This window comes from Micromys minutus (assembly GCF_963924665.1).
Source record: "Micromys minutus genome assembly, chromosome: 19".
NCBI classification, from domain to species: domain Eukaryota; kingdom Metazoa; phylum Chordata; class Mammalia; order Rodentia; family Muridae; genus Micromys; species Micromys minutus.
Window position 1 is genome coordinate 14,347,900 of NC_137954.1, and position 24,564 is coordinate 14,372,463.

The 24,564-nt window shown below is 44.9% G+C and overlaps 1 protein-coding gene across 2 annotated transcripts in view; it reads left to right on the top strand.

Moving 5' to 3' along the window:
• The window catches only part of NRP2 (neuropilin 2), a gene marked incomplete at its 3' end in the record, with an annotated part of 113,776 nt that extends 92,043 nt beyond the window's left edge, over window positions 1–21,733 (top strand). Inside the window, exons 16-17 of one of the 2 annotated variants that reach the window (XM_080932923.1) lie at window positions 15,989–16,039; window positions 18,522–21,733. In XM_080932923.1, the coding sequence (XP_080789049.1) occupies window positions 15,989–16,039; window positions 18,522–18,826 (356 nt within the window). Of the gene's footprint in view, window positions 1–137; window positions 419–15,988; window positions 16,040–18,521 lie in introns of those variants that run through there. The other variant, XM_080932924.1, reaches the window with a different exon arrangement.
• Window positions 21,734–24,564: the final 2,831 nt, after the last annotated feature.

Below are 24,564 nucleotides of genomic sequence, written 5' to 3' on the forward strand. Positions count from 1 at the left end.
CCCCTGCTGTATGGCCCAACACATGTGTCTCTCTCTCTCTTTCTTTTCTTTTTTTCTTTATTTCATTTTTTTAAATTGATTCTTTTATGAGTCCGCATGCTCTCAGCCTAGCAACACTCTCTGTGTCTCTCCCCCAGGGGGCACCCTCCCGCCAGGGACCGAGCCCACAGTGGACACGGTGCCCGTGCAGCCCATCCCAGCCTACTGGTATTACGTTATGGCGGCCGGGGGCGCCGTGCTGGTGCTGGTCTCCGTCGTCCTGGCCCTGGTGCTCCACTACCACCGGTTCCACTATGCGGCCAAGAAGACCGATCACTCCATCACCTACAAAACCTCCCACTACACCAACGGGGCCCCTCTGGCGGTCGAGCCCACTCTAACCATTAAGCTAGAGCAAGAGCGGGGCTCGCACTGCTGAGGGCCGAAGCAGGAACAGCGCCCAAAAAAACAAGAAAGACTGCAAACACGTTGCCTCGATTTTGCACTTTTTTTCTCCTCGCCTAGTCTCTGTGTGAACCCTCAGACATCTCTCTCCAGGGTCCCCAAACCCTGAGTGCTCTTATCTAACCCCCCCCCCCCCACCATTCTCTGTGGTTCTTGGTTCCTGTTTCTCTTTGCTCTGATATTGTTTGTTTTTATCATCTCTTCCTTTTCTTCTTTCCTTTTTTAATCTTCTCTTTTATTCCTTTCTACCCCGCCCCCGTTTTTCTAATGGTTTTAAACCCAACTCTAATGCTGCATCTGGAATCCCAGAAGAGACCCGCCCCTAAGCACTTCACAACCCAAGGCCCTGTTGGTTTTGTTCCAGAGACAGGCCCTGTTGTTTTCTCCCCTTGCCTTATCCTATCCCTCCTCTCCCGGGCAGGCTGCCAGGTGTCTAGAGAGGCGCCTGGTCCTGTATGTATGTACACAGTACACTCCCATGTGAAGAGGTGTGTGTGTGTGTGTGTGTGTGTGTGTGTGTGTGTGTGTTGGATTTGTGAGGGAGAGACTGATTCACTGTGGAGGGGGGGAGTGTGTGGGTGTGTGTAGAGAGGGGCCCCTTTCCTCTTGTGTTACTTCTTCTGGGGTACTTTTCAAGAAAATAATATACTGTACACATTTTGTTTACTTGGAGAAGAGATTGGAGCTTTTTTGTTGCCTTATCTAGCTCTGGCTGGGTTTCTGTCAGCTGTCATTGTCATCTCCAGATACCTGGAAAAAATAGACTATTCAGAATACAATGTGGCTTTACCCAAGCCACCTGACCCAGGACTATGGTTCCTCCAATGCACTCAGACATGACCCCTTTTGTTACGTTTCCTGATGTCTTTGAAGTCAACAAGATAACAGCCATTGGGTGCATGGAGTCATCTCTACTTCCAGCCCTGAAGCAAATGTGTCTCATGTTGCCTTATTTAAAAAAAAAAAAAGAAAGAAAAAAGAAAAAAAAACGAAGAGGAATAAAAAGTTCATAATGAATGTTTAGCTCTGACGGTCCAGTTGTGAAATTAAGTCATAAAGAATAACACACCTGGGATGATGGAAACTCAATAGTCCGTTTTAATTTCGAGCAGGAGGGGACGGTAGAAGGGAACGTGGGATGGGGTTGAGGAAGAAGGTATTCTTTGGTATTATTTTGGTCATTGTAATAGCATTTGTAAAATATGAGGGAAGGGGGTTATTTGATTTCCTTTCATGGTGTTAATGTGTGCCTGAACCTATAGCTACTGAAGTATGTGGCTGTCCTCCTGACTTAGTTAAATATTATGAGAAAATAGAAAGGAACCATTTGTTGAAAGGAACCCGTGTGTTGCCTGTTAAAGTACTCATGACATCTGGCTAATCCACCCCCAAAGGCTGGTCTGAATACACCCCCAAGGCTGCTCTGGCATTGGCAGAAGCAGGAGCCTGGGCAGAGGGAAGATACCAAGGAAAAGGTCCATCAATGGCCGCCTACATTTCCTCCCCCAAACTAGCCACCAGGAGAGAAGTCAGAGAGACATTTCCCAATGATACTGTGCAAAGGCTGAATTAAAGAGCAAAGTCAATTTCATTGTAACAAAGTGTCTATTTGAAGCCCCCAAGTATACTAGGACTCAGTCTTAGAGCCATTTGTTTTCTACTTTCCAGAAAAAAAGTTTCTTGAAAAGCAAACAGTTCTCTAAACATGCTTGCCTGGTCACATGACTCTCCAGTCACCGTCTAAGGACAAAATACTAATGATTCTTTTTCTTTTTATTGCTTGGGAGGTTGGGCAATTCTGTTCAGCATTCTTTCAGAGTAGCCAGATAGGTCCCTCCAGCACACTCTCCGCTTTTGCATCTGGTTCCTTTCATCCTCCTGAAAGGACACTGCTTTTCCACTCTTCCTCTGTTTCAAAGGGCTATTCTGTCTCAGCTACAGCAGCCCTGCCAAGAAAAAAGATGAAAGGCTAGTGTGTGGCTACCTTGAGGTATCCTACCTCAGTGGAATATGGAGAAGGAAACATGAGCTCAGGGTGGGTGACAGTCCAGAGTGCTGAGAGAACCAGGCCTGTCACCAAGGGTTTCTGTTGTTGTTGTTGTTGTTGTTGTTTTGAAGCAGAGTTGTTTATTCACCACTAGCTGAGCATTTAGGGCAGTCGTTCCTTGCAAATCATTGACATTCCTACAGGAGCCCTGTGGAGGCATCAGAAAACCACAGCTAGAAAATCAGTCCAGCTCAGCAAAGGAGAGGAGTTGAGGCATCTTCCTCTTTAAAAGAAAATGGCAGCCCCTTTGTGAACTTGCTCTGCGCTCATCTGATGTCCCATGCAGCAGCATATTTGGGGACATGTCATAGATGAGAAGATGGTGAATTCCATGATACCTTCAGCCAGGACTCATGCTTAATCAATCAATCAATCTTCCCCCCCCCCCCGCCTTCTCTCTCTCCTGCTTCCCGGACTCCAACATCTTTCATAGTATTATCTAAATGGCAGCTCATGCGTCCAATGCCATGCCTTGTTGCTTTAGAAAGCAAAACTGCACACCCTGTAAGGAAGGAAAGTGTCACTCTAACAGGACTGGACAGATGCGTACGCGCATACACCAGTATAGCATCGCTTCTCGGAAGACAAAGCAGTGATACCAGCGGCTAGAATGTGGAAGAGTGAATGAGGTGAAGGGCCAGCTGGTCTAGAAAGCATTTACCTGCTAGACACCTCACAAGAGCCCTTCCTTGAGAGTGGGCTGGCAGCTGCTGTCTCCTATTGCGGGCAAAAGCAGAAAAAGAAAAAAACAAGTGTAGCGTTGCCATTGACAAAACAGGATGCCCAAAAGGAAGTCATCCCTTCCCCTGTCCCACTGCTTTTGATTAAAACCATAATAGGAGATATCCAGTGATATTTTTGACGTTGATGCCCCATCTTTTAAAAGACCCCTATCATGAAAATAAAAACTAGCAGGCAAGCAAACACCTAAAAGGTCAAAAATCTACCAAAGAACAGCAAAACAAGAAAACCTAAAGATTTTTACTTCCTGTTCTGATCCCCTCCCGATAACTGTGACACCCCTTGCATTGCTCAGTTGCCTGTGTGTCAAAATAACTTGTGGATGTTGGAAACTATTTGAAAATGTATTGTGTGGAATGTAATAAAATGATATTTTTATACAATCATCTGGGTTTTTTTTTCCCTGCCCCTTCGCCTGTGAGAACAAAGCTGACGTACACTTTTGGAAAAAAAAAAAAAAAAAAAAAAAAAAAAAAAAAAAGAAAAAAAAAAAGAAAAGAAAGAAAGGAAGGAAGAAGCTTGATGTCTCCAAAGTTTACACATTGCCTTTTGAACTGTGCGGCATTTGTGTGGGAGGGAGGGATGTTCTCTCCTTGAGGGTGAACACCAGTGTTCCTTTCTTTTTATTTCCATAACCGCTTGTTAGGAGTTTTAGCCAATTTGTGCAGCTGAGCCAACTTTCATGATTGGTGTGGGATTTTATGAAAGTTGCTAAGTGCTAAATTGCTCAATGTGATTCCACAAAACTTCTCTTGATGGCAAATCCCTGAACACTGGAATCTCCTTTCAAATTAGCCCCTGGGGAGAGGGTGCAGCTCTCATGCATGGTATGTTCAGCTCCACAGAGGCAGGGCCCTTCCTCTGGAAAAGAAATGGTGACCTCTTGTCCCATACCTACCAAATTATTACTTCCTGAGGGACGCTGATCTCTAGTTTATGAAGGATGTCCCTGGAGCAAGGGGAAAGGAACTTGTAACATATTCAGGGCTTGGAGGTGGTCAAGATTTCATTTTTGGACCAAAGATGGAAAGAAAGGGATGGATGGCACACACCCAGAGCTGTCCTTTTACAAAAGGAACATTCTGTAAAAGCTTTGAGGCTGAGGAGACTTACTCAAGACTCTGATCTCATTCAACAAGTTCCTTGCTCTGTGTGCTTTGGTCTGGTCCACCTCTGTGAACCACAGTGATGTGGTGGTGGTAGGTGTCCGAACTGAGAGACATTCTGTAGGGCAGAAGGGCATCTATGGGAAAGTCAACTTCCACGTGGCTTTGAGTTTTTCAGTGGGAGGCAAGAATTTGTCACGAGAGGATTTACTGTGTCACCCCCAGAGATTTTTCTAAGAAATTGAATGTTCTTTCTAAACAGTCTTGCAAGAAGAGACTGGTCCAGAGCACCCTCTTTCTGCCATGGTCCTGACTCTTGCTAGGTCTTATCACAACCTAGACCCAGGATTCAGCACTTTTCAGTATAAAGCCTGTCCTAGCACTGCAAAGGGAAGCCTGGCTCCTCAGATCTCTCAGGGTACTGCTAGTACAGATGGCCCAGGGTAGATGTCATTATCTGTCCTCTGCAGGAGCACAGAGCTGAATGTCATGATTAGAACATTGTCTGCTTTCCCTGTGCCAAGCACAATTACCCATTTTGTCTAAGTAACATTTGGCCGGCCTAAAATGGTTGGTTCCTATTAGCAAAAGGCAAAATGGAAGCCTCTCAAAGTGTTTATTTCCAACAAGGACCCAGACTCAGTCCACATTTGCCTTCGATGACCTAGGAGGACCGTATGTGCCAGGCTGAATTAAATTAGTCAGAACTTATGTTTTGTTGGCATTGCTAAGAGTTTTGGAGGCACTTATGGGAAGTATCCCGCTTTGACCCTAGTGCCAAGACTTATTTGAGGGGTATTCTTTCTTCCAGGGAAGATGGCAACAGCCATGAGTCAGTCTTACATGACGCTCTCAGTACCTTCACCAGTAAAACATTCCTGTGTGCTTTGCAGACTTAGCCCAATTATCAGTGTTACAGAATTATGTGTCCATGAGTCATAGGTAGCAGGTTCCAAGGCCCAGTGCTCCCTGTGCTTTCCCCTACCTGGGTCTTCACTAAAGACTTAAATGTACATTCTTACTTCAACCCTGGTCCGCCAAGCCCAGACCACCAACGCCCAGCCAAGCTGGGGTGGTCTGGAGTTTGTGTTTCTCATGTTCTTCACTGACTGTGGCTATTCTGCACAAACACTGTGGCCTTCTGTAAACTGTGATGAAAAGAGGTTCCTTTTGAAGGTTTCATTTGTCTGCACTGTCGCCGCACTTCTGAAGCAAGCTGCAGATTGCTAGGTGTGGACTTGATTTTCTTGTTGTCCCCCCCCACACACACACACCTCCTCTCTCTAATTGTGCAGAGCCCTGGGCCTCTCCCAGCTATAATTTGCCTTTCATCCACTTCAGTGATGGCCCAAAGAAAACACAAAACCAATCCAGCCAGAGAAAAAGGAGGGGAGAGGGGAACCATGAGCTGATCTTCTTAGCATCAGCAGGGGGTGGGGAAAATTGTCCTGTAAGGAGAAGTTAGAAACTTGAAGTGGTGGGAGATTTAATCAAGCTTCACCTCGGTCAGGTACACAGGAGTTTGTTCTGGGGTCAACTCCAACTAGAAAGCTACTCCCTTTAGAGTCATCAGACCATAAGCTTCAGCCCAAGGCTGTTAGCTCTGACCCCTTGAAGTCATTCTTTATGGCACCGATCCTAACTGGAATGATCCATGATTTAGAAACTCTCAACAAAGCAGGACCCTAGGTAGCAAGGTGTATGTTGTGGGTGGGGGTGGGGAGACAAATCTAGGAGCTTCAGGTGACCAGCAGAAGCCATTTGTCCTATGGACAAGAGACCCACAAACATCTCTTTTCTGGGTAACGTCATTGCTCCAGGATTGTCCATCATGACCTTAAAGAGCTACACGATGTAACTATAAATAGTTAATGATAATCTAATATAGATTAGGGCATTAGACGGAGAAGTGAGAAGCATCTTCAGAAGGGCTGAGGTCCAGAAGGCCTGGAGGCAGGGCTGAGTGTTGGGTGGGAAAACATCTTCCCTTAGTTATCAACACCAAACAAGGTTGTTGGGGGATCTTTTCAAATGGTAACTGGCAGGTGCCTCCCCCACCCCTCTTTTTCACTCTCTCTGTCAGAGTTTCTGTCTCTGTATCGTTCTCTGTCTTTCTGTCTCTCCGTTCACAAGTATACATGGCTACCTTTCAAAAAGCACAATCATACAGAAAAGGCAATAATTCACTTTATTGCTGACCAACCCCAGTCTCCTCCCCAGAAGTGACCACTAAGAGGATTTGAAGCCACCTCTTTATTTTTTTTTATAGATACATAAATTCATGTCAAATCCTGACGTTTGGTTTAGCTGCAGTTTATTTTGTTTGACACCATAGTATCACAGTGTTTCTTCTCTTGGCTGGACAACCTGCTTCCTTTCATATGTGTCTTGAAGATCCTCCAGTGGGCACAATCAGGTTTATTCCACCCTTTCTGGTCATATCGTGTCACTATGCCATCGTTTATTAATTGCCCCCATTTGTGGTTGTCCATGTTCAGATTGTGTCTAGTTTTCTTTTGTTGTTTGTTTTGCTTTTTACTGTTATCGTCGATACTACAGTGGACATTGTTGACGTTGCCCCTTGAGGAATTCCTGTTCGAATTTTAATAAACATTGCAAATAAATAGCAAAAAGTCTATCTGTGAAGGAATAGTCTTCATTTGGGAGAACTGCAGAAACTGGGGGACAGCCATATTTGTACAAACCACCCAACCTCTGTGACTCTCTAGAGTAGGGACCATACTTGCCACAGAAGACTTTGGACAGTTTTAGGGAATTTGAAACTCAGGGAGTACTTCTCTAGGACTTAAAAAATATTTTTTTAGCTGCCAAGTTCTGGAGAATACAGTCCTTTCTGAAAGTGGCAGCTGTGGCCCAAGTTAACTCTGTCCCTGGGTTCAGCAAAGAGTCCCGTTGTCCATGATTAATGAGTTCTGCTTGGTTTCTCCAAAGAGCGACTGTGCTGTGCCTCGTTGTTATTTATTTATGTTTTCTACTGAAAAATTTATGTAAAAATATCCTTTAAGGTCATTGCACAGCACTGTACTGCAGACCAAATGATTCCAGCAACCTCAGGCAGACCCACGTGCCAAGAGGAAGTCTCAAATCCTAGATGCTCCCCCAAAGGCTTGTTCACCTGAGGAAACAGATCTTGTGGGCTGAGAGGAGGTACTGATCTTTCTTCCAAGGAAGCTCAGGGCAGTGGCAATAAAAGAAAGACATTGGCAGCAGGGCTGTTCTCTGGTGGGATGTCTTGATATGTAGGCAAATCTGTCTACTCCATAGAACTCAAGCAATGAATAGCATCAGGAAGAGAAGCCAAGAGACCTGAGTCCAACATAACTATTTCTAGCAGGAGCCATTGTCTTGAGTTCCATTATATGTGAGACAAGAGAGTCATAATATTACATTAGCTCTAAGCATAGGAAACAGTGTCTAGGGCCATGTATGTGACTTGTGGGCTTTTTCTTACCTGCCAAAGATCCAGGTTCCCTTCCTCTTGGACATGGGACTTGAACACTTGACTCAGGAAGCAGTCTTGCCAGTGTGAAGCCTGGTAAGCTCTAGATGTCAAGTACTTCATACAGTATTCTATTTTTGTCTTCTCTATGCAGTGGTATAACTCTTAATCCCTTTTAATAACATTATCACTACTCAAAGTGAAGACTCCAACACAGTGAGAATACATCTTTGCAACTCACTAGAGAGCTACCTGCTCCAGTAACAGTAGGAGTGTGCAAAGCACTTTGAACTGGATGTGTCCCTGACCAAAATTCTATTTGCTGAGGGTCTGCTAGTTATTGAAACACATTTTAGCACCAAGAACCTTTTTTGTGCTTTGTATTTCCTTATAATATGGAGGACTTCTAAGAGGTGTAATGAGTTGAAGAGGCTGTCATGTACCTCTTGATAGCTCCTCTAGGAAAATCGAAACATAGGGAATTGAGAACAATAAGATGTTCATTACACTGGACCCTAGACCAAAGCTAACATGGGCATGTCCAAAGAGCTCCAAAGGTACACTTCAGTCCAAGTCAACTGTAGACCAAAAGTGTGACCCTAACAATAATGTTCATGAAAACTGTTGAGCCCATCATTACTTCCTAGATCTGAAGCTCCAGATAGGACCACAGGGCCTCTCTATCTCCTCTAAGGAAGACTCAGTCTCCACCCCACCTTTGTGACAGGTGCAGTTTATCTTCAGACTCATGTTCCATGACTTGGTGGTTCCTTTTCTTCTCTGGTGTCTTTAAACTCTCTCTACTATCCTTCTTCCAACACCTTCTCCCAGAAAATCATAGGTCAGAGGACTTGTGTCCTTAATTGATATTCCCACCAAAGAGAAAGGTTCTTCTCAGAAGACAAATCTAAAGCCAACAGAATCTTTCTGTTGGGATTATATTCCTCAACCCCCAGCAAGCATTTGAAGAAATTCATCTCACAAATGGACTGGGAATGGTACCTTATTAGCCACTGTAAAAATTATATTATATTATATTATATTGAGTAACTCATTCTTACTTATAAGAATGTCTGGACAAAGCCCATCTCACAAGGGACACATGTGGAGATAGTTGTAGAATTTGTTAGCCTTTTAGAAAATACCCATTTAATTTTGATTCTTCAACCTGGTCTTCCCTCTTGACCAAGCTTGCATCAAACCCCTCTACCTGAGTGATGTTTCTTTTATGTTTACTGTATGGTTTGGGTAATAAAATGTCTCCAAATGTCATGTGTTGAAGGGTAGAGATGACTGTCAGGAAGGTACTGACTTCATCAATGACTCAAGACATTGGTAAGGAAACACTGAACAGACTATTAGAATGTGGACTATGGTTGGAGAACGTGGGTTAATGGCTGTGCCTCTGAACAGTGTATCTTGTCCTTTACCACTTCTTGTGTTTCTCTCTGCTACCCAGTGGCTGCCATGAGGTAAGAAGCTTTGCTCTATTCCCTCTTCTTGCCATGTTCTCTGCCTCCCTGAAAGCCCACAGTGATGGGACCAGTGACTGCCAACTAAGTCCGGTGGAGCCAGAGGGCAAAGCAAACACTCCACCTTTGTTTCTCTCAGGTATTTGGTCAGGATTGACAAGCTGACTGGCTCGGTACCTCTTGATTACTGCAGCCCATGGATATAAGAAATGTCAAAAGTCCTGCTAGAAAAAGAAAAATCTCTGGCATTTAGATTTAGAAGAGTTTTGGTTTTCTTTTTCTTTCTTTTTTTTTTTTTTTTTAAGGTCTCTAGGAATGTGGGGAAGGATGTAGAATGGTTTTCCCCTGAGATTCTCTGTGTCTCCCTCACAATCTTTTCTTACTGGAAACTAACCAAAGAAAGAATGCAGAGAGCCAATTGCTTGTTGACACACCTACTTTGTGGGATGGAGAATATCTTGTTTTTCAATGACTTAGTTGGTTTTTTTTTTTTTAATTACCAGAATTTTCTCCCTTGTCTTGTAAGCCCATCCATATTATAAATGTCTTGCTGGCTGCATTTGTCTTGTTCCTATGCCATTGGTGAGGCTCAGTTCCCGGACCTGGTTGCTCATCCGCCTTCATGCCTAAAGGTGTTATTAGGTCACTTCACAGCCTTCTTGTTTGCTGTTAATATTTCCAAGCCCTTTAAGGGTTTCTTCCTAGTTTTTAACTACAAATAATAGAAAATGATGACGGCAAGATGCTATCTTCCAAGTCAGCTCACACCAACCTCCTTTGTCTTTTCTTAATGGAAAACACATGGAAAAATTCCAAAACTTGGGGGTTTTTTTTTTGTTTGTTTGTTTGTTTGTTTTCTGTGACCTCTCCATACATTTGTCTGTAAGATTAAAAACTCCATGCTAAAGGATCTTCTGGTGGGCTCCTAAACTCAGGCCAAACCTAGCAAGAGAAGAATAGCTCTCAAGTAGCCTGACTTCCTAATGCAGATTTGGCAAAGGCTGTAGCAACATCTGAACTTCTGGCTCCTCACTGCAACTGGGGATGAACAAACCGAATTAGGGAAATTAAGTGTGGTGGGGAGGGAGAACCCTCAGCCAACACTAAATGTGAAACCAAATTAAACATTTTGAAGCGCCAAGAAATATCTCTTTAGTCCTCCATTATTTCTGGTTTATTGAGATCTCAGTGTTGTGCGTCCTGCTGGGAGAAAAAATATAAAACAGAATGGCTGAGAGAATTTTATGAAGGCGACTTCCACCTGAATGATCCATTGATTTAGCTAGCTGCTGGGAGAGGGCTGGGGGGTGCTCCAGGAACTTGGAATCAAATCCAACAACAGCTTTCGGCAGCCCAGAGCATCTTCCAGATAAATCACCAGTTGTGAACAAGGTGCTGAAAATCCATAGCTTGCTTTTGGTCTTGGGATGATTTGTTCAGTGACTTCCTCTAAGAGAAAAGTGTTGACACTTGTTACCTTCACAGATGAAACCAGCCATAGGTTTCCTACAAGAGGCTCTCGAATTCTTTCAAAGCTAGTTGAACGTGAGTGGTTTCAGTAGGCATCAAGACTAGATTTCTAAGAGACGTTATTGCCCAGCCTCAGTTAGGGTGGAGATGTAAGACAGGGCCACAGGGTACTCATCTCATCTCACCTTAGTCTCCAGTTAACAGCAGCAGCTCCAAAGTCAAACAGGCAAGCATTGAAGATGTGGAACTCTGTGACGCCCAGTGCCCTCTGCTTCCCTTGTCCTTCCAAATGACTTAAGAGAAGGCAGGGCTGGGATAAGAAACGATCAAGGGTAGTGTGAATGACAAAACTCTTGTGTTTAGAACTCTCCTTATGTATGTCAACCCTCACCAGAAAGGCAGATGATGGGGGCTGAAGATACAGATAGCTCAACTGTTAAGAATATGTACCGTCTTATAGATGAACAGTTTACAGCTACCCATAGCTCCAGCTCCAGGAGATCCAATACCCTCTTCTGGCTTCTGTGGGCATTCATAACATGTGTACCATGCATTCACACAAGTACACATTAAAACAAAGCAAAATAAATAATTTTAAAGGAATGCTAATGATGGAATTCCAGAGCAGAGGGGCACAGAGTGGGCTCAGATCAGGATAGGGAGGGGCTCTGACACCTAGGCCCAGCCCATGCCACCTCTGTTCCGATACAGAGTGATGCCTATGCAAAGTGTTCCTCTGAATGTCTTTGTCTCATGCATTGGGTGGCCTCTTAAACCCCCTGCCCAGAGTTGTCATGAAAGGGCCTCATGGAAGAAAATCAATGTGTACCATGTTCTAAAATGATCCTTTGCAAGTGACCCAGGGGTGGACTGCCTTACATTATTTATCTAAAAGCAGTCAGCGGTTTGAAGCGGACTGCCCATCCCCCCCCCCCCCCCCCCCCCCCCCGGCAATCTTGTGAAGTTCCTTTTATGGTGCAGAAAGCGCACAGGACACCGTCAAGGCTGACGCTGTCACAGAACACCCTGGCATAACAAGAGGAGAGGGTAGAGAATCCCTGCTGCAGAGGTTGTTGGGAGTTTTTCAGCCATAGATAGGAGTGTCAAGAAGTGTCCCCCTGACTAGCATTGGTCTGGCAGTACCAGGCAGTATTCCAGCCCCTTTAGGGGGAAACACTTTCCATTAGAGGAGGCTGCTTGTGTCTGGGTGTGGCTTCTCACCATTTGCACTTTAGTGCAGTCTGCTGAGCAGGGCACTACAATACTTGGCTCTTCTAGGATGACTGGAACAGTCCAGAGAGGTTTTAGTTACAGTATCTCTCTCTGAAATACAACATAACAAGAGGGAGGCAAGAACTTGAGATCATCAACGTGTGACTATGGGCTCTTTAATCCTGTAAAAAGGGAGACCTGAGGAGACATGGTAACTCTTGGGCCTTGGTTGAATTTCAGTTACAACATCAATGCGGCCGGGGTTTTGTTAGTTGGGTTGCTTTCTAAAATGGAGGCAACTCTGCTGCCTTGGCTGCTCAAACTATGTTATCTAACGGCTTTCACTCCCCTGAGTTGGTCTCTTCATCTCACCGCACTGGTCTTCAGCCACTGGGCATGAGCAGGGCTCTCTTCCTCCCTGGTAGATAAATGCATGGTGGGAGATGAAGGTTTGCAAACCAAAGAGCCAGGAGATGAATGGGTGGGTGAAAAGGTTCGGATGTGACCCCAACATCAAACAGATGAGAACATGGGATGTCCCCAGTGCACTAGTCTGAACACTGAAATAGCCAATCCCACATCTCCCCAGCTGACAAGTTGCAGCTTCATTTGCCTAATCCCTCCCCCTGGGCTCCAGCGGGCTCTGTGGAGTTCCCTTGCAAACTTCATTTTCTCTTATGCTATTCTGGTGTCTTTGTTTCCCAGTCACACTGATGTGTCTTAATAGTAGAGACCAGATTCCATACATCTTTCCGACCCAAACTCCTTAATGTGGTCTCTGGGCTCCTAGTAAGCCTTCTTGATGCAGCTCAGCCTCTTCTTTCTGGGTGATGCCTAACATGGAAATCTAGAAGATCCAAACTTTAGATCACAAATAAAAAGTCCTTAGAAGACACCAGCAAAGTGATGAGCCAGCGATCCAGCCAGGTATCCAGAGGATGCGCATCCTGCCACTGGGATCCTACTCAAGGTGGATGCTTGGTTTCTGTAGGATGGAGTGGGGAGGCTGGAATGATGGCATCACAAGTGTGAGGACCGGAACTTAATCTTCAGAAGCCACTAAAAATGTTAAGTTTGATTATATATGCTTATAATTCTGGACACTGGATATGTTGAGACAGATCTCTGGGGCTCACTGGCCATCCAGGCTTGCTGGACTGGCAAGTCCCAAGACAAGTAAGACTGTCTTAAAAACAAAAACCCAGAAAAGCAAGGTGGACAGACAGCACCTGAGGAATAATATTTGAGTATCTTCTTGCTTCCATGTTTACTCTACGGATAGAGTAGTAGAGATGTGTGGGGCAATTCAGTGTACTCCCTAGAGGAACTGAACAAGTCTCAGAGCTCCTGTTAGTCTGGTTTAGTAACCAAGTCATCAGGGCAGCCATTGTATCGTCTTGAGAGTTAGCAGTCAGGATCCGAGGTCAGACTGGCCTTAGATTGTCTCAACACAGAGAAAAGGAAAAAGTCACGGGAGCACAAAAGTTGAAAGCCGAGGTCCTGTGGGCGATGAGATCTCTTCACCTGTCCTGCTGTAGAGTGTGTCTCATTTCATTCTCCCTAGCCTCGCTCATGCTCAAACACACCTTACCACTAACACAGGTCTGGATCATCTCCACATGCTCCTCCCATTGCGATTAGATTCTAAATCCTTGTCATCTTCAACCTGTCCTCGGCTTCCCAGCTGCTACAGCATACTGAGGCTGACATTTCTTCCTCCCACACAGCTGCTACCTCACTCCCTGCCTGGTGCTCAAACTCCTTCTTTCTTCTTCCTGTCTCCTGTAGGAGCCAGGACCCCTCCTTCTGGACCTTGTGATAGCAACTGCCCGCCCTTCTCCTACTTTGTTTTTGCCAGAACCCTAGAACCCCCTATACCAACCAACTTCTTACAGCCTTCATCAACAAAATAAAACAAACAAACAAACAAAAATCTCAAATAAATGAAAGCATCCCTCGTTTTACTTAGTGTGTGCAATTGAAAAATCCAAGTGGCCGGTGAAAAGCAAAGACGAGTTTGAGAGAAAAATCTCTTAATCAAATACAGTTATCAAGAACATGAGCAAGGGGACTAGAGAAATCGCTATCAAAATAAATTGCTTTTTGTACAAATGTTCCTTTTATTCGTGTTTTCCCCAGTGTGCTATTCTCTCTTTAAGGCTTGGTGAACAGATGTGCTTTTGAAAATGTTGATTAACTTATCCTTTTCTTGACCCCTTCCCACTCACCCAAATTCCTGGGACCGTGCTTATTCCAAGAGCAGAGCCGAGCGCCACCGAAGCGTTCCTTACCTTAAGTGGCCTTTGATTCTCCAGGTGCAGGATCTTAGCTGGTGCTGAGCAAGAGATGCCATTGAAACGTAGGAATAGGCCAGTTCTTAGAAAGCCGCCTCAACCAGTCCTCTGCCTATAGAAAGGACAGGCCTAGTAGGAAGTAACCTCATCGTCACTGCCACCCACTTGCCCTTTCCCTTCAAGACCAATGCCACATCGTCCCTTTCTAGTCTATGATCAGTGGTGGCCTTATTCTTCTTCTCCGGGGTACGGGATGGAGCAAGGTGACACTCCAGCCTCCAAGATTTTTTTCTGGTCTTTGACAGAGACCAAACACCTAAACCAAGTACAAGGTTTGGCCTCACAGTCACTGGTAAGAGCCCCTAAGGTTCTTGCCCGTACCTGACTCACATAGTCTCAGCCAGTATTCTGTATCCTCTGCTCATGAAGACTTTAAGACATATGGGCATTCCATCAAAGTGATTAATTGTCAGGAATGTGAGCTTTTTTTTTCCTTCCAGCTTCTTGTTTTTCAATACATAATCCTATTTTTAAAAAAGCCTGGTTGACTTTCATACGCTCACCGTGATCCCTGTGACAGACACCACCTGTGCCTTGTCCAATCATCTTTACATCTTCATTCCAAAGAAACAGCCTGCTTTGTGGGGGCCTGGAGAATAATAGGCATCGAGGTGGGGAAGCTGGCACGGCCTGCAGGTGCCAGTTGCTATGCTAAAAGCGTGCCAGGAATGGGCTGGACTCACAGAGGACTAGCGCCACATGGCATTGGTCCTTTCCGGCGAATCTTGGCAGGTTGTTCCCGGTGTCCTTTTCTAGAAGCAGAGGGGAATGAAGAAGACTTTTAATATGATTGGAAATGAATAGGTTTCCAGGGTGACAGTGATAGACCCATCCTCAGTTCAGTCCACGGTCAAGGAGATGGTTTCTGATACACGATACTGATGAACAGACATTCCACGTACTCTACAGTTCCTCTCATTGCTAACCTTTGTTGGTCCTCATTTCTATAAGTTGGACAGTTTTGTGCATAAAATTGCCCATCTTGCACAGCCATTAAATGATCATATGAGAGGGGGGAAAAAAGATAGGCAATGATCATATTGGAAAATTTCAGAGCAAATTAACTCTGTTCAAGCCTGGATTAGTCAAATTGGGTGCCTATGTTTGATCTGTTGTAAACAGTGTGTGTGGGGTGGGGGGCAGCACAAAAATAGGCTGGGATGGGGAAGGCAAGAGATAGCTGTACACATGTGAGAGGGAAAACACTGAGACATTCTTCTAGTTCCTTTATGTTAAGCCCTCTCATGATGAAGCATCACTTTTTTCGGTTGCCACATGTCATCTTAGGTACACAGGTGTGGGAAGACACAGTTTGCTACACTAAGTTTGTGACATTTTAATGGTGGCTGAGGATGTTCATGATTGCTGACGGGACTTCCTAGAAACCCAAAATCTCAGCTGGTAACCAATGTCAGTTATGAAAGCATAACAGAGCTCACTCGCCACTGGAGATGTGACCGTTCTTGGTTTGTTTTCTGGTCACTGTTGAAAGAAAGCTTCTTCAAAGGAGAAATAGTCTAGCAGCGTGCATGGGAAAAGGTCTTAGAGTGGATATGATTCTCTAGATGCTCACCACAATGGGAGTCGGGCCCAACAATGGTTGGCTCTTTGCCTTTTAGCTCTGATGATAGAAAATCTGATAATTTGGTGTGTTTGTTCCCCCTCCCTTCTTATTTTCATAGTGGACATCCCAGAAATCCATGGGGGAGAGGGCTATGAAGATGAAATTGATGGTGGGTATTACTGTGATTTAACAGATAATGATGAAATTCAAACTTTGGCTATAAAAATGTCAACAAAAATAATGCCCTGGCTATTGGATGGCCTGAATTTCGGACTATTGGTCAGAAATACAAGTGAAAAGGACTCAGAGAAGAATGAAAGAGCCATTAATTACCTTGCCAGGGTCAAAGCTCCAGATTTAGAAAGCTTACCGGATCCCGTTGGCCTAATCTGAAACAGGCCCCTATTTCAGGCAACTTTCTCTATGGATGGACTTCAAATCTGAAGAACTCCCTCAGAAGTGTAAAGTGAGCCCCTCTCTGCCGTCGCTGACTGACCCCCATCCTCTTTGCTGTCACTGATTGACCCCCATGACCTCCTCTGCAGAAAGGCCAGAGCGCATTATCTGAACATGAGCAGTCTCAAGCTAGTGTGGATAGCTCATTCCGCTGCTTAGGGGGAAACTTTGTAATACTATCCAAGATGCCAGAACTTGCTTATTGAAGATTTAGGGGTTTTTGTCTACACCGCCCGACTTATATTTTCATATTTATTCCAAGCTCTAGCTTTGCATTTTAAATGCATGTACTTCTGAAGCTAATTCCAATAACACATAGGTGTTATCTCTACCTCCAAATCAGCAGTGAAGGTCTCCCAGGCTTCCAGGGGGTGCCGGACCTGATCTCTGGGATCCTACTCACAGAGCAACGTTAGACCAAGCCTGAAGATTTAGGAGAACAGTTGCTTTTCACATGACCTTAATCAGAAACTTCAACTGTCATTGTAGAAACTAGAGTGACAAACCCAAACAGCACCTTGTCAGCCAGCTGCAGGATCTCCCTGCAAAAACCACTCCAATTCTCCTTTTATGAGCAAAAGCACACAACTGGCCCATATGGGAGTCTGCGGGGGATCAATCAGAAGTGCTAAGGAGCACAGCACAGGGAGGAGGATGCAGAACTCTGGCTCCTGGCCCTGGGTTAATTGCTCGATCAGTGCCTGGTGCCAGTTGCTGATCACCAGGTCTTTCAACCCTCAGTTTCAGCACCTACTAACAAAAATGAGGTATACCACTCTGCGTTCCTCCCGGAATTCCTAGGGGACCCCGAGGACATGGGTTGCACATGCAGTCATGCTTTGTCCCTACACTAGACACGCAAGGATAACCTTTTCCTCAGGTGATTGTAACAGGAACACAAAGCTTGGTGGCTTCACACTCAGAACTTTGTTTCTTTTACCACTTTAGAGGCTTGTCCTAGCTGACAGTAGGCTGGTTCCTTCTGAAGGCTAAAAGGATCTCTGTCTCTCTGTTTCTCTCTGTCTCTGTCTCTCTTTCTCTCTGTATCTCTCTCTCACACACACTTTCTCTCCCCTTCTTCTCTCCTCCTCCCTCCCCTCCCACTTCCCCTTTTTTCTCTCTCTTTGTATATACATATTTCTATATCTCCCTCCATTCTTCTTCCTCTGCCTGCCCCCTCTCTCCCTCCCTCCTTCTCACTGGCTCATGTCTATGCCCTCCCTTCCATAGGGTCTCAGTCAGATTGGGGTTAAGGCCCAGCCTAATGGCCTCTTCTTGTGCTCAACAAAGGCCTTGGCTCCTAATAAGATCACAGTCTAATCAAGTACTAAAGGTTAGAACTTAAACACGAACGGTGGAGGGCAGTTTAACCTGCACCAATAAAGTGTGCAGGTCAGGGGAGGGCTGAAGGCCAGAAAGGAGACCAGGAATGCTAAGTGCAGAAGCTCACGACATGCAAGCAATCGCAGCCAGTCCTTCGATTTAACTCGAAGCAGTTGGAAATGAGAGATGAGAAGGCAAAAAATAAAATAAAATAAAATAACAGAAATGTGCCTGAGACACATTGCAAAGTGACTCCAAGGATTACAGGTTCAGTACAGTGATACACCTGCTTAGCCTGCATAAGGCCCTGGGTTTCATCATCCCCAGCCAAAACAAACAAAACAGTAGCAAATCTTAATGTAATGTAAGTCAGCTTACTTAAGTGTCAGATATCTATTATCTATCTATCTATCTATCTATCTATCTATCTATCTATCTATTATCTGTCTATCCATTTTGTAGTGAAGGGAATTAAATTTAGGACCCCACCCACTTTAGGCAGATGTTCTATCACCAAGTATATTACTAGTCCTGTAGGGGCTGCAGCTCCATTAGCTAAGTGAGTTTGACCCCTAACACTACATAAAACTGGATATGGTGGTGAATGTCTATAGTCCCAGTACTCATGAAGTAGAGGCAAGTTCAAGGCCAGCCTGGGATAACCTTCATAAATAAACACAGTGATACAATATAATGTAATGTTTTATACACACGCACACATAGAGAGAGAGACGGAGAGAGGGAAAGAGACAGTCAGACAGAGAGAACTTACTCTGTGCCAGGCTGCTTCCTGCTAAGCCCTAAAGGGACTTGGGTTTGGGGAGCGTCCGTTTTGTCTCCATGCCTACAATCGTGTGTGTTTTGTGCCGTAGATGAGTATGAAGGAGACTGGAGCAACTCCTCTTCCTCTACCTCAGGGGCCGGTGGCCCATCATCTGGCAAAGAAAAGAGCTGGCTGTACACACTGGACCCCATCCTGATCACCATCATCGCCATGAGTTCGCTGGGCGTCCTGCTGGGGGCCACCTGCGCAGGTCTCCTCCTCTACTGCACGTGCTCCTATTCTGGTCTGAGTTCCAGGAGCTGCCCCACCCTGGAGAACTACAACTTCGAGCTTTACGACGGCCTCAAGCACAAGGTCAAGATCAATCACCAGAAATGCTGCTCGGAGGCATGACCGATTGTGTCCCAACCGCTTCTGGCGTTTCATTCCAGTGAGAGGGGCTAGCGGAGATTACTTTTTTTTTTCCTCTTTGGAAACTGGATGCCATAATCTGGATCAAACCATCCAGAATACTGACGGTGTGGACAGGACAGACAGGCCAGTCTCGGGAGAGAGGCAGATGCAGCCATGAAGGGATTGTGGCCCACCGAGGACTGTGGCAGTCAAGTGAATGCAGGAACTCGAGTTCTCTGCAGGGACACAGACAGGAGCGCATCTCTTCAGAGTCACAGTTCTCTTTTCTTTGTGGGTTCGTTATGAATATGATTGTTATTGCTTCGTTTTATTTTTTATTAATTTTTATTATTATTATGTTTTGGTCTGTGAGCAACTCAAAAAGGCAGAAGAGGATGGCTTATCCGGGGCAGAAAGCAGAGAGACCATCACTGTTCTCTCCACGTCTCTGTCTTGAAACACAATGCGGCTGTTCAGCTCTTCCATCTTGAGAAATGGAACTTAGGAAGCAAAGGCTTAGCTCAGTTTCAGACGGTCTCCCAACTCAACAGACTCGCTGGGATGTGTTCGGATTCTGCCAGCCAAACCCTAGGAGCTGCCATTTCTGGTCTTAGCATATTGAAGTAGGATGTTATTGCCTTTAGCTTTTTTTAATCCAGGGGAAGATTGCCATTTTAGGGTCAGCTTGAACAATTCTTATATGAGATTTAAAGTAAACCAGAACAGAAACTTTATACACCAGAATCCTTAGACACACTTCTATGGTTAGACACAGACAAGCCTTAAAAGGCTTTGATGACTGGGTGCCATTCCTTAATCTAGACCCAGAGTTTGTGGCTGTGGGGTGTCCCCTGTGGGGCCTCTGCTGGTGGCTTTGCCTTTTCTTTTCCCTCCTATTTGTTCTTCTACAACATATACATATATTCACATAAGCACACAAAGAGCTCACATGCAGCTCATGTGTGCTCACACACACACACACACACACACACACACACACACAGGAGAGGAAGGAAGGGAGAAATTTTGCAGGTCTCTGTTCTTTACTTTCAGAGCAGAAGAAAAGAATAGCAGAAGAGGAGAGAAAAACCCAGCCTATATTGGGAAGAGTGACCAGTGTGGACAGAGACTGATTTCTTATGGGGAGGTTGCATCCTTACAGGGATGTAAGCGCAAAAACCGGAACTTCTACCCGCAGGTCTGCAAGTGCCGGGGATGGAGCACATCACACACAGCTTCAACCTCAGGAGGCCTGAGTTCTTATTCATACACATATGTGCCATGTACATACACACACACACACACACACACACACACACACACACACACACACAGCAGTTCATGCGTTTTTTATTAAGTGCCTTGAAAACAATGAAGAAAAATGTATTTTCCTCTAGGTAGGAATCACCACTGTCTCACAAGTTAAGGCATTCCTCCTGCTTCTCTTGCCCCAGTGACTCCATTCCCAGTTCTCCTACCCACGGCCCACCCACAGCAGATGAATCTGGCTACCTGGGTTGAGGGGGGAAGTGACATCAGAACCCTGGATGACTCCAGAAAGGGAGGCATCAGGGAGAGAACTAAATTGTGTGAAGGATAAGATTGTCCTCATTAAGATCCAAATCTTGACTTTGTGTTAATGCCTAAAGATTGTCTGTGCCCTAGAAATACATTCTAAGCCCCACCAGTATGTCCAGACTGTCGCATATCAGTGGTAAACTGTCTGACCATTTTTGCTGCTGTGATCACCCACAATTTCATTTGTCTTGTATCCTGGCAAAAGGGGGAGGGTGGATGGGACTGGCTATGGTCCCTTTAAATATTAACTTATGAAAACCCTTAGTTCAGATGGTAATGTCACAGTGTTTTGTATGCAGAGAGGGAACAGTCATACCGACAGCTATTTATTCCCATGTGTGGTGTGTGTGTGTGTGTGTGTATGTGTGTGTGTGTGTGTGTGCCTTTCGTGCCCTTGAGTTCTCTGTATCTATTGTGTATGTGAGTGGTAATGTGGGACTCAGTGCTGGTGTTGTGATTTTGGCCTAGAGCCTGAGCGTTACCGCTGATTTTGGCACTCATTGGCACAGTGGTAGAGGTGAAATGTTCGATGGTCCAGTCTAGGGGGCATAGCATTAGGAGCCCTGTGAGCTGGGCATGCTGTAGAAAAAAGTTGGTATTTAGCTCACCTGCCTCTTCACCCTCCCATGCAGCTAGGATTCAGAAAGCTGGTGGTTTCTAAGAAGAGAACTTCCCATCTGGGGGTCCTGACCCTCATATCATATGCCCAGTGGACCATTTTACCATAATCCCCCCAAAGACCAGCCCTGTCTAAAGTTATCTACAACTCAACCGGCATCTCTCTACAGGTCCTGCATCCACTTCACTTTGGCTGATTTGAGGCCAGACAGAGGCAGGGTCCCCAGGGCTGCATGAAGATACCTCACCAAGGCTGGAGGCTGGGCTGTTGTAAGATGTAAGGAAAGACAGCTGGGTCTGATTCCAACTCAGCCAGGGGACACCTTGGTGCATTTGTCATCTCTGTCTGCAGGTAGGCTAGCTGGCCAGTCTCCATGAATCGTTCCCCTTGGGAAACCTAACCCACAGTATTGATCTCCTTTTTTGCCTTGTACTGAATGACGCATTACCTCCACGCTCTCCCGGACTAAGCCGGCCACAGGGCCACAGGGTTGCTTTCTCTCTTTTTTGGGGAATTGGCAGGGATGAGGGTCCAAGGAATGAACATGAATGACAAGAAAACAAGGGGAAACACTAAGCTTTCCCAGGGTGTGCGGTTAAAGGTATTTGACCATTCACTGGCTGAGCCAGATCACGGGAACTCGAGAGCTTTTACTGTGATTCTTCAATGTTTAAAAAAAAAAAAAGAAAAGAAAAGAAATAAAATAAAACAATGCCAGACTGTGTTTATATGATTTGTATAAATCCTTTTTAAGATTACTATTTAAATAAACATTATGCCAGAACTATTTTTTCCTGCATTGTCTTTATTGAGGACAAAGAGAACTGGGGCTTGAGTGACCAGATTGTCCCATGTGCTGGAGACTTTTCTGGATTTTACCACTCGAAGTTTTGTGCCATGGGAAATACTTCACGTTAGTCATCTTGAGCAGCTATAACAGGATCCTCAGATCAGGTGGCTTAGACCTAACCATTTAATGCTCTTAGTGCTGGAAGCTGAGATCAAGTTCAAGTAGCTACCAGCACACTTAGCGTCTTCCTAGTTAGTAGACATCTACCTTCCCTTCATGTATCACCTGGCGTTTCCTTCCTGAGCTTCTTTGTCTGTTTCTTCTTCTGAGAGTATTAGCCTCATCCTTGAAGCCCAGTCTAAACCTAACTCTTATCTAAGACCCCACAACCTCTTAATACCATCTCCGAGGAAGTGAGACTCTCCATATATGAATTTGGAGAGAAAGCAAACACCCATTATTGTGAATGAACTGAGACAGTTGGTCATTCTCTTGGGAAAGTGTCATTTGACACTGGAGTCAGTAGGTCGTACAACTTGTCTTCAGTTTATAAAATGAAGATATTCTGAAGTCAACAGGGGCTCATCCAGCCAGGTGGGACAGCTGACTAACTGTAGGTTAGACTAACCTTAGACTAACCCGGTAGACTTCAGGAGCTTTGATCCCTCCGACTAACCCTCCTTTCTTGGCTCAGCCATCTCAGATTCCTACTGCTCTCTTCCTTCTCTGACTTGATTCTCGACCTCTCTGATGGCCTCAAGGCCTAGGAGAGATCTCCAGGCATGGCCCTGGGCCAGAATCACTGGCATTGGTTGGCACTTACTTGAGATTCATACTTTGGGTTCTATCCTGGACCTAATGAGTCTAATGAATCTGGAGTCCTGGGGCCAGCGCCTAGATGTTCTCTATTTCAAAGAGCCCACCAGGGAATCCTCTTGCTCTTTCTGTTTTAGGAACCACTGGTCTCTAGCCTGAGTATTATTTTCTCATTCAGTATATGAGTTCCAAATGTTTTCTTCCATTCTATGAGTTGTGTTTTCATTTAGTTTTTGTTTTTCAATTATTTCTTTTAGTTTGGAAATTATAGTTACATCATTTCCCCCTTCCCATTTCTCTATGCTCTCTTTTAAATTTATAGTCCCCTTTTTATTAACTGTTGTTACATGCGTATGTGCACATACATATATTTTCCTAAATGTAACCAGCTATGTCTGTATAATATTACTTGCATGTGTGTTTTCGGGGCTGACTGTATGGTATTGGATAACCAATCAGTTATCCTTCTTCCCAAGGGGAAAACTATTTCTCCTGTTCTCAGCATTCCTTAGTAACTGGTAGTTCTCTCTTTAGGGTTTAGACTGCGTGGTCTTTCCCAAACCACACTACCATGTCTGTTGGTGTTGACCTGTTCGGTTCATTTTTAGGGAGTCATGTTGCTGAGACTTTGTGGATGTAGCTTCTGACATTACTAGGAGACACAGTCTCACAGCAAACACTCTGGTCCTCTGGCTCTTACAATCTTTCTGCCACGCCTTCCACAATATTCTCTGCTCTTTAGGTACAGGAGTGTTTTATAGATATGTCCCTGACTGAATGGCACAAGTCTACATTTTGATTAGTTGTGGTTTTCTATAAAGATCTCCATCATTGCAAAGGGAAGTTTCTTTGAGGAGGGGTTTACACTTTCCTGTGGATTCAGCGCCCTCTTCTGGCACCCTCAGGCACCTGCACACATGAGCACACAGACACACACATGTAAAAAAAATAAATGACAAACCTTTAAAAAGGGAATAAAATCCTGTTGTTCAACTGAATAAATAAAAATACTCATACAATATGATTTGGCAAGAAAGGGAATAAAGTACCAACGCACAGCAAGCCAAACAAACAAACAAACCAACCTACCACAGGTCTAAAAAAAATGAATATCCTTCAAGAGATGGGGGGTTGTGGGGAGCTGGGAGATTACAGGAGAGGCTGAGCCAGGGGTAGATGCAGTGCCATGCTTTATCCATTCTGAATGAGAGCACATGCTTGTCATCCTGAAAATATCTATAGAGGATCACACGTGACTTCTCCCGGGAACTGGTTCTATAACATCCATGGTTATCTTTTACTTGTTGTTCCCCCAGATATTCAGCAGCTACCATGTTAAGTAGGTCATTCTGGACAGCACCGTGTCATCTAAACCTTGATCCAGTCCTTCGTCTCCTTAGGCTTTTAGTCCCCGCATCCTACATCTATTAGATGCAGGCACCATCAGAATGGGCCCATGGGGGGTATTCCTTGTGGGAAACCATAGTCTGCAGCAATGAGAAAGTAAACAACATGTGTCCTGTGAACAGGCTGCATACATCTGTAGGCTAGCATGGTCCACGCAGAGTCATGGAGCCAGTCTTGACACTGTTCTAAGGGCTCTCCAGGCAGCTATTGGAGTGTCTGTACCTCTGCATCCATGTCTTACGAGAGAGATGTTACATTTCTCGGATTATCACAGGTAATACCTTATAACACCTGGCCTCACACAGGGATTTGAAACAACCCAGACTTTAAACAATAAAGGCAAAAGGAAGCCAGATATACTGTAAGACAGCACTGTTAGGTTCCCACAGAGGATGATACGCCAAGCACAGCTAGGTAGAGTTTTACAGTGAGCCCCCTCACTGAGGAGGCTGTAAACCAGAGCTGAATTTGCCTCATTCTAATGCTTCACACACACAGACACACACACACACACACACACACACACAT